This window comes from Polypterus senegalus, chromosome 5 (assembly GCF_016835505.1).
Source record: "Polypterus senegalus isolate Bchr_013 chromosome 5, ASM1683550v1, whole genome shotgun sequence".
In the NCBI taxonomy this organism is placed as follows: Eukaryota; Metazoa; Chordata; class Cladistia; order Polypteriformes; family Polypteridae; genus Polypterus; species Polypterus senegalus.
Window position 1 is genome coordinate 197,295,985 of NC_053158.1, and position 10,495 is coordinate 197,306,479.

At 42.1% G+C, this 10,495-nt stretch overlaps 1 protein-coding gene across 1 annotated transcript; it reads left to right on the forward strand.

Moving 5' to 3' along the window:
* The first annotated feature begins 6,367 nt into the window (after nt 1-6,367).
* Nucleotides 6,368-10,232, forward strand: LOC120529935 (uncharacterized protein K02A2.6-like). Its single transcript, XM_039754144.1, has 2 exons — nt 6,368-8,602; nt 10,119-10,232. Exons 1-2 carry the CDS (start codon nt 6,368-6,370, stop codon nt 10,230-10,232), a joined length of 2,349 nt encoding a protein of 782 aa, XP_039610078.1.
* Nucleotides 10,233-10,495: the final 263 nt, after the last annotated feature.

Below are 10,495 nucleotides of genomic sequence, written 5' to 3' on the forward strand. Positions count from 1 at the left end.
AAAACATTTTCAAATGATGCACATCACTTCTTGCTGCAGTCTGCTTCTTCCATCTTCGGTGAATTGACTTGACCCCAACTTCAATCCAACTAGCACAGAATTCTACGGTTGCCGGCACATCAGGTGGAAGATGTCATTGTAGGAACGCCAGAGTGTGGACTGAACTGCTGCCTTCATTGTGATCAATTGAGACATCTGGCTTGAGAGTGCCACCTCCCACCTGCACAAACAAAGGCCATTGGTCTGGCCCAGGTATGCGGTTCACAAGTTTCCGCCAAGATGTTAAAGGGGGACAATTTTGTGGCCTCTATAGTGCATCCGGAAAGCATTCACAGCGCATCACTTTTTCCACATTTTGTTATGTTACAGCCTTATTCCAAAATGGATTAAATTCATTTTTTTCTTCAGAATTCTACACACAACACCCCATAATGACAACATGAAAAAGTTTACTTGAGGTTTTTGCAAATTTATTAAAAATACTGAGAAATCACATGTACATAAGTATTCACAGCCTTTACTCAATACTTTGTCGATGCACCTTTGACAGCAATTACAGTCTCAAGACTTCATGAATATGATACCATAAGCTTGGCACACCTATCCTTGGCCAGTTTCACCCATTCCTCTTTGCAGCACCTCTCAAGCTCCATCAGGTTGGATGGGAAGTGTCAGTGCACAGCCATTTTAAGATCTCTCCAGAGATGTTCAATCGGATTCAAGTCTGGGCTCTGGCTGGGCCACTCAAGGACATTCACAGAGTTGTCCTGAAGCCAGTCCTTTGATATCTTGGTTGTGTGCTTAGAGTCGTTGTCCTGCTGAAAGATGAACCGTCGCCTCAGTCTGAAGTCAAGAGCGCTCGAGCAGGTTTTCATCCAGGATGTCTCTGCACATTGCTGCAGTCATCTTTCCCTTTATCCTGACTAGTCTCTCAGTTCCTGCCGCTGAAAAACATCCCCACAGCATGATGCTGCCACCACCATGCTTCACTGTAGGGATGGTATTGGCCTAGTGTTGAGCGGTGACTGGTTTCCTCCAAACGTGACGCTTGGCATTCACACCAAAGAGTTCAATCTTTGTCTCATCAGACCAGAGAATTTAATTTGTCATAGTCTGAGAGTTCTTCAGGTGCCTTTTGGCAAACTCCAGGTGGGCTGCCATGTGCCTTTTACTAAGGAGTGGCTTCCGTCTGACCGCTCTACCATACAGGCCTGATTGGTGGATTGCTGCAGAGATGGTTGTCCTTCTGGAAGCTTCTCCTCTCTCCACAGAGGACTTCTGGAGCTCTGACAGAGTGACCATCGGGTTCTTGGTCACCTCCCTGACTAAGGCCCTTCTCCCCGGATCACTCAGTTTAGATGGCCGGCCAGCTCTAGGAAGAGTCCTGGTGGATTCGAACTGGCTTCATGGCAAAGGATATGAATATTTATGTACATGTGCTTTCTCAATTTTTTTATTTTTAATAAATCTGCAAAAATCTCAAGTAAACTTTTTTCACGTTGTCATTATGGGGTGTTGTGTGTAGAATTCTGAGGAAAAACTGAATTTAATCCATTTTGGAATAAGGCTGTAACATAAAAAAATGTGGAAAAAGTGATGTGCTGTGAAATCTTTCCTGATGCACTGTATTACATTGGCTGGACAGGAATTCTCAGCACTGTTGGACTCTGGTAGGGACATCTATATAGTCCGCCGTGACTTGCTTCAGCAGACCCCTTATAAGACCACAGACCAAGAGAACATCAGCTGCATCCATAGGGACATTAAAACATACGAGACTTGCAGATGGCGTCTTAACCCATTTTTGTTAGCAGACGAGAACTTTACAGAATTTATATCAAAACAAATCAGTTTTTTTCTAGAGACAAATATATCCTCAGAGGTCTCTGCATGAATACTCTGGGAAACCCTGAAGGCCTTCTTAAGAGGACAGATTATCTCATATCTTTCCCACAAAAAATAATTGGAAACCAAGCAGGTATTAGAGCTAACCAAAGAAATTACTAGAATAGATCAAGAACATGCCAGGTGTCCAAGTGAGGCTCTCCATAGGAAAAGGCAGACTCTGCACTCAGAACTCAACCTCTTGACAACTAAAGAAACTGAACAACTAATTTTTAAATCAAGACATCATTACTATGAACATGGAGAGAAAGCTAATAAGCTTGTATCTAAAGAAATCCACAAGCAAGAAGTTTGCAATGCAATCCCAGCAATTACCAACACAAACGGAGACATAAAAATATAATGCACACATTTAGAGACTACTATAAATCCTTATATTCTACTGAGATTAAAGAAGACAAAACACAACCTAATGCACTTCTGGATGCATTAGAGATACCATAAATTCTCTTAGTGCAGAGGAATTGGATGAACCGTTAGCACTATCAGAATTATTAGATGCTATAAAGTCACTTCAGAGTGGGAAAGCAGTAGGCCCCGATGGCTACCCTGCCGAATTTTATAAGAAATTCTCCACTCAGCTAGCTCCCCTCCTATTAGCAACATTCACAGACGCTACAGAGAATTCTACCTCAGACTTTTTGTCAAGCATTAATCACTGTCTCTTCTAAACAAAATAAGGACGTATTACAATGTGCATCATACAGACCAATTTCACTTCTGAATAATGATGTTAAGATACTCTCCAAAGTCCTAGCTAGAAGGATGAAGATAGTGCTACTTTCAGTAATATCACGTTATCAAAATGGATTTATTAAAGGCCGACATTTAGCGTCCAATCTTCGACGCCTGTTTATTGTAATATACTCACCCGCAAAGTCAAACATCCCAGAAATTGTATTATCCTTGGATGCAGAAAAAATATTTGATATGATTAAATGGAACTACCTTTTCATTACATTGGAGAAATTTGGATTTGGCCTGAACATTTGTGAATGGATCAAACTACTGTATATCAATCCAGAAGCTTCAGTTTGTATTAACAACATTAATTCAGACTACTTTAAACTAGAAGGTGGTACCAAACCACCACTACTTTTTGCAATCGCCATTGAGCCACTGGCAGTTCACTGTCGAAATGCTTATGAGATAAAGGGAATTATCAGAGACGGACTTGAACAGAAAATTTCTCTATATACAGATGATATGGTACTGTATATATCAGACCCACAAAATACTGGGCCCACAGTCCTAACAGCACTAACAGAATTTCAAAAGATTGTCTCTGAATTAATTTGACTAAAAGTGTGCTCTTTCCAGTGAATTCTCAAGCACATAATATTAGATTGGACACCTTCACTTTTATTATCGCAGATCAGTTTAAATATCTAAGGGTAAACATCACAAGTAAACATAAAGCTCTTTATCAACAAAATTTTGCTGTCTATATGGAAAAAATCAAGGAAGACTTGCACAGTTGGTCAACCCTTCATCTCACCTCTTCTCTTTTTATTTCAAAACATTCCAATATACGTCAATAAATCATTCTTTAAGAAATTAGATTCAACCATAACCTCATTTATTTGGAATTCAAAACATCCACGTCTCAAAAGAGCGACCCTACAAATACCTAAGGCAGAAGGTGGCATGACTTTACCTAACTTTCAATTTTACTACTGGGCAGCAAGCATACAACCTGGACATTAACAGAAATAGATGAACATATACAGGCTTGGTCTGCAATAGAAATAAAATCCTGCAGTTCCTCTTTATATTCCTTGCTTTGTGCCCAAATGAATGCAAATTATCACCAATATACTAATAACCCAATAGTGCTTCACTCACTCAGAATATGGAACCAATGTAGGAAGCATTTTAAGACAGAGAATCTTTTATCTGTGGCACCTCTGCACGAGAACTACCTTTTTCAACCCTTGCAAACATATGCAGTTTTTTAATGTCTGGAAAATAATTGGGATTAAATCACTTAGAGATCTGTACATAGACAACGGCTTTGCATCCTACAAACGATTACATTCTAAATTTAACTTTCCAGCAAAACATTTCTTTCACTATCTTCAAATTAGAAACTTTGTTTAAACAGAACCTGCCCAATTTTCCTCATCTCCCACCTTCCTCTATGCTGGAAAATACATCAGTTTGAAGGACTCAGACAGCATCTCTGGAATATATAAAACCATTTTACAGTCCCTCCCTTTCAAAGATCCAAGAGGACAATGGGAAAATGATCTCTCCCTCAACATATCGGAAAAGGAGTGGAAGGTAGCAATGCCCAGAATTCACTTGAGCTCCATATGCACAAATTCAAATCAAAATTATATATCGAGCACATCTGTCTTGCTTAAAATTGTCCAAAATGTTTCCAGGGCAAGATCCAACCTGCAAACACTGCAATCAAGTCCCAGCCTCACTGGGTCACATGTTTTGGGCTTACACCAAATTAACATCATTCTGGACCAAAATTTTTAAATGCCTTTCAGAGAGCCTTGGGGTCAAAAACCCTCCTAGCCCATTAACATCTGTGTTTGGTGTTCTTCCAGATGGGCTTAAAGTGGAGAAGGACAAATAAACTGTGAGTGCCTTCACTATACTGTTGGCACACAGACTTATCTCTCCCATTTTAAGTCAGTGGGTTAGTGATGTTATATATTATTTGAAATTGGAAAAAGTAAAATTCTCACTTAAAGGATCTGTGCAGAAATTTTTCAAAACCTGGCAGGATCTAATCAATATCATTTTAGAATAAGCTTTTAAAGCACTGAGGAAGCAGATTCTCTCTCTATTCCCCTTTTCTTTTCTTTCTTTTTCCATTCATCTATATTCACTTATTAATTTATCTATATGCTTATTTTTACTAGGTTTAAGTTTTATCCTGCTGCCCATGCTCTCTTTCTCAGGGGTGGGGGTTGATTTGTTTTCAATCCTATTCTTGTAAAATTGATCTATTTGTATGGAATGTTGTGTGATTTCAATAAAATCGAAAAAAAAATACAAGACTATATTACTTCCTCTGAAATTTAAAGGGAAGAACTTTAAGGTGGATTGCTATATCAGACACCTCACCCTGGCCATTCTTAATAGGAAAAAGGAATGCCCTCTTCCCACTGGTGTTGGCTGTAATGAGTGTATTCCTTTAAGAAAACGTCATTACGTCATAACGTGTGTTGTTAGTAAGTCGGAAGCACGACTAGTTGTTCTGTTGACATGTGCTCTGTTCGGAGTGAAAATAAAGTGACTCCTGAGCTCTGTTAAGACAAGTGTGTGTGTTCATTCAAAATCATTACATGGTGTCAGAAGTGCTTGACGAGCGCATTGCCTCGAAAATATGGCGAAGTTCAATCCTCCGGAATGTTTTTCATTTGATCGTCCGAATGAGTGGGCTGACTGGAAGCTACGTTTTCAGCGCGTTAGGAGTGCTACCAAACTGGATAAAGAAGACGGTGAAGTCCAGGTCAGTTCATTAATCTACGCCATGGGTAACGAAGCCGAACACATATTTAAATCATTCGCCTTTGATGAGGAAGGTGACAAGAAGAGATTCGACGTTGTGTTAAGAAAATACGACGAGTACTTCTTCCCTAAACAGAATGTGATTCACAAGCGAGCCTGTTTCTATCAAAGAGTACAGCGCCCGGGTGAAAAGGCAGAAACTTTTATTAGAATTCTGTATGATTTATCGGAACATTGTGACTTCGGAGAATACAGAGATGAACACATTCGGGATCGGATAGTTGTGGGCATACTCGATAAAGAACTGTCGCGCAGGCTGCAGTTAATGTCCGACCTCATGTTAGCTCAAACTATTCAAAGCGTGCGCCAATGTGAAGAGGTAGCGCTCCAAGTTCACCAGCAGGGGGAGGCGTGCGCTGCAGTACAAGAGATAGCACAAGGGAAAGCAGCAGACAGAGGAAAACAGAGATGGAAACCTAAAAGAAAATTTGACAAAGAGCAAGGAGAACCAAAATGTGGAAGATGTGGAAAGATTAAACACAAGTATCAGGAAAAATGCCCAGCAATTAAATCAACATGCAATAAATGTAAAAAAGTGGGTCACTGAGAAAGAATGTGCCACAGTAAATCAGTGAGAGAAGTGACAGAAACTGTTGCACAGACACCATATTTCCTGGGAGCTGTTACAAATTTACAAAATAATGATGAGCAGTGGACTGTGCAAATTTCCATTGGAAAGACACCAGTTAAATTTAAAATTGATACTGGTGCAGATGCAAACATCATGTGTGAAGAAACATTCTGCACGCTTAATCCCAGGAGAATGTTGGAGCGGTCTAGTGTTACACTGTGTAGTCCTGGAGGACACCTTGAGTGCTTGGGGAAATTTCAAGTCAGTACCACATATAAAGGAAGTGTGTACACATTCCCAGTGTATGTTATCCATGGACAAAATGTGAACAATTTGTTAAGCCGATCCACTGCATCCTCAATGGGAGTGGTGAAACGCATTGAGGAAATTCACAATGCATTTGGTGAGCATGGAACTCTTAAAACAGAATCTGTTAAAATCCAGCTTAAGGACAATGCTCAGCCATATGCGGTACACATAGCGCGCAGAGTTCCACTGCCTCTCATACAAAAAGTAAAAGAGGAGCTTCAGCGCATGGAAGAGAATGGGGTCATTGAGCCAGTGACAGACCCTACGGACTGGTGCGCACCCATTGTGCCGGTGCTTAAACAGAACGGGAGGGTTTGCATCTGTGTAGATCTGAAAAAGTTGAATGAAACTGTAAAAAGGGAAAGATATGTTCTTCCAACTGCAGAGGAGATAATTGCAAAACTGAGTGGTGCAACAGTCTTCTCATCTTTGGATGCTGCCTCAGGTTTTTGGCAGATACCGTTACACCCAGAAAGCAGCAAACTAACTACTTTCATAACACCGTTTGGAAGGTACTCCTTTAAACGTCTTCCTTTCGGCATCACCAGTGCCCCAGAAATATTTCAGCGGAAGATGATGGAAACTTTACAAGGGCTTGATGGAGTATCGGTATATATGGATGATATATTGGTGTATGGAGACACCATGGAACAGCATGACAAACGGCTTACCAATGTATTAAAGAGAATTGAGTCTGCTGGGTTGAAGTTGAACCATGAAAAGTGTCTGCTGAGACAACATCAGCTTCACTTCCTTGGTCACTTGATCGACGAATCAGGTGTGAGACCCGATCCTGAGAAGGTCAGAGCAGTCCGTGAGCTGTCACCTCCATACAATGTTCAGGAGCTGAAACGGGTACTGGGGATGTTTAATTACCTAGGCAAGTACATTCCTAATTTGTCAACAGAAGGCAAACCACTGTATGACTTGTTGAGGTCAACAGCTACATGGACCTGGGCCAGTCCCCAGGTGACAGCATTTCAGCGCATTAAAGACATTCTTTCTACTTCTCCAGTTTTGAAGTTCTATGATGTGACTCTACCTACTGCTGTGTCAGCTGATGCCAGCAGTTATGGCATAGGTGGTGTATTATTGCAACTGCATGAGAAAGACTGGAAACTGGTAACATACTGCTCACGCAGTTTGTCTGAGGCAGAATCCAGATATGCCCAGATTGAGAAAGAATGTCTGGCGAACGTCTGGGCTTGTGAAAAATTCGAAAAGTACCTAATAGGCCTTGAAAACTTCAAGTTGGTAACAGATCACAAACCGTTAGTGCCTCTTATGAATAAGAAGGACTTGGACAGTGTTCCATTAAGATGTCAGAGACTACTTATGAGACTAATGAGATTTAAACTGATAGCAGAATATTCTCCAGGAAACACTTTGGTGGTGGCTGATACACTATCCCGAAGCCCACTAGCATACAAGGAAAATTATCTCAACACACACACCGACGTGGAGTGTTACATTGCTGCTGTTGTTGAATGCATGCCTGCAAGCCCACCAAAATTTGAAGCCATTAGGGCTGCTACAAAGGCTGACAATAACCTGCAAATTGTACTGAAGTATATCAGGTCAGGATGGCCAAAATATATAGACAACGTTCCAGTGGCAGTTCAACAGTTTTTCCATTTCAAGAACGAGCTGTCTGAGCACAATGGAATACTGACAAGAGGAAGCCGTATGTTAATTCCAGACGTCTTGAGAGCAGATATTCTAAACAGGATACATGATGGACATCAAGGTCTGACAAAGTGTAGGGAGCGGGCCAGAATATCGGTGTGGTGGCCAGGCATCTCGTCAGAAATAAAACAAAAGGTTCAGTCATGTCAAATATGCCTTGAGATGAAACAGACACAGCAAAAGGAGCCTCTCATCTCGACGCCCCTTCCAGACAGACCTTGGAAAAGGCTAGCTATTGACTTGTGTGAGTATAATAAGCACACTTACCTTGTTGTGTCAGACTATTTCTCTCGATTTCTTGAGATCCTTCACATGCCAGCAACCACTACCTCAGAAATAGTGTTAAAACTGAAGGCACTATTTGCCAGGTTTGCCTGCCCTGATGAAATAGTTTCGGACAATGGTCCTCAGTTCGTGAGTGCCGAGTTCCAGGAATTTGCAAAGGAATTTGACTTTTTGCACATCACATCCAGTCCACACCACGCTCAAGGAAATGGACATGCAGAGAGAGGGGTGCAGATTGCGAAGAAAACTCTGCAACAGAAAGATCCTCTTCTGGCTCTGATGAGTTACAGGGCCACACCTTGCATCACAACGGGTGTAAGTCCGGCTGAACTCCTTATGGGCAGAAAGATTAAAGCAACACTTCCATTGCTTGAGACACATCTTCAGCCTCAGTGGCCAAATCTTTAAGATGTGAGGAGAAAAGATTCCATGGAAAAGCAAAAGCAAGCTTTCTACTTTAATCATCACAATGGAGCTAGACCTTTGCCATCGCTAAGGTCAGGTGATGCGGTGCTCACAAAGTTGGATCATCAAAAGACCTGGGGAACAGCTGCTGTGGTCAGAGGCGAGAGTACAACTCCTCGATCTTTTGTCATTGAGACACATCAAGGAGCAACACTGCGATGCAACCGTTGTCACTTGCAGCTCTGCCCTGCCCCAGCGGAGGGAAACCAAATTCCGGTTCAACCAGAACAAATATATGAACAGCTGCCTACGTCTACAGTGCATATGGGGACAACTTTGTCCCACGCCCCAAAGACCCACAAAGGACTATTCGTGACTAGATCTGGCAGACTGAGCAGACCAGTGGACAGATTAGATTTGTGAAAAAAAAAAAAAACAGATGGTGAAAGGTGAAGGGTAATATATTGGTCATAAGGATTTATACATTTAAGTAATAATGTTCTTCTATGGGGTTAGAGTAAGCAGTGAGAAAACTGGAAATAAGGTTTTGTTGGAAGGTGTTGATAATTTATCAGTTGCCAGGAATGTTAATATTTAATTCCGTTCTGTTAAGAAAAAGAAAAACTGAAAAGGGGAGATGTAATGAGTGTATTCCTTTAAGAAAACGTCATTACGTCATAACGTGTGTTGTTAGTAAGTCGGAAGCACGACTAGTTGTTCTGTTGACATGTGCTCTGTTCGGAGTGAAAATAAAGTGACTCCTGAGCTCTGTTAAGACAAGTGTGTGTGTTCATTCAAAATCATTACATTGGCCTCCTGCAGAGCACCTCTCTCTGTACTGGATAGAGAGGTGAGGGATGAATCCTCAAGTGAGGACCTGGGACAGCTGACAGACTTTACCACACAGACTGTGCTGGTCAGCAGGGGGTTGTGCCAAGCCGGGATGCCTGGAAGGACCGAAGAGGGACTATGCCTCCCCCAGACCACAAGAAGGCAGCCGTCCTGGTTTGTATGGGGGCCATGGGAACTGAGCATGAAAGCTCAACCCTTTAGGGGCCCGTGGCCACCACCAGGAGGTGCCCGGAGGATTGAGGAGCCCTGGCCATCAGCACATCCACCACATCTGGAGGTGCTGCCGGAAGGATTACCAGGGACACCCGGAGTGCACCTGGAGCATGTTCTGGTGGGTATCAAAGAGGCTGCCTTACTCCACTCATTAGTTGGAGTCGGGAGCAAGAGGACAAAGCTTGGGAGAGAGGAAGAGAGGCGGTGAAGAAAGGAAGGTTCATTGGAAGGCCCGGACTTTAAAGGTGTTTGGTGCAGGGGCACTATGTGCTGTGCGGGAATTTGTTGAGGACTATTGTAAATAGTGTAAATAAACATCTGTTTGTTTCAGAAATGCTGCTGTCTGCCTGTCTATTTCCAGGCTGAGTCGCCACAGGACCCAGACGAAATAGCTGCAGGGGGAGAGCACGATGCTGTACTGGAGACAGAGGAAGTAGAGACTGCCATTCAGAAAGAGTTTGCTCACCTGCAATGAGCCAATAGCAACTTGGATTTTGCATTCAAGCAAGTCCACATCGCCAATGACTCTTACTATCTTGGGAAAGAGAACCTGAACTTTAAAAAAACACATTTTTAAATTAAGGATGGTTTCCTGTATCGGGTGATTTCTGATTGCATAGGTGGTGGACGTATTAAGCAGCTGGTGGTACCAAGTGGGTAAAAGAAGACAGTTTTAAAAATTGCTCACAGTAACGTTTTAGGGGGTCACCTTGGCGTGGAAAAGGCAAGGGAACGCAT

Bases quoted from the DNA above. Each gene is read 5' to 3' on its own strand.
- LOC120529935 (XM_039754144.1), top strand. From the start codon at position 6,368: ATGGGAGTGGTGAAACGCATTGAGGAAATTCACAATGCATTTGGTGAG. The intron at 8,603-10,118 runs GTAAGTCCGGCT...GTCTATTTCCAG, and splicing joins CACCTTGCATCACAACGGGT to GCTGAGTCGCCACAGGACCC.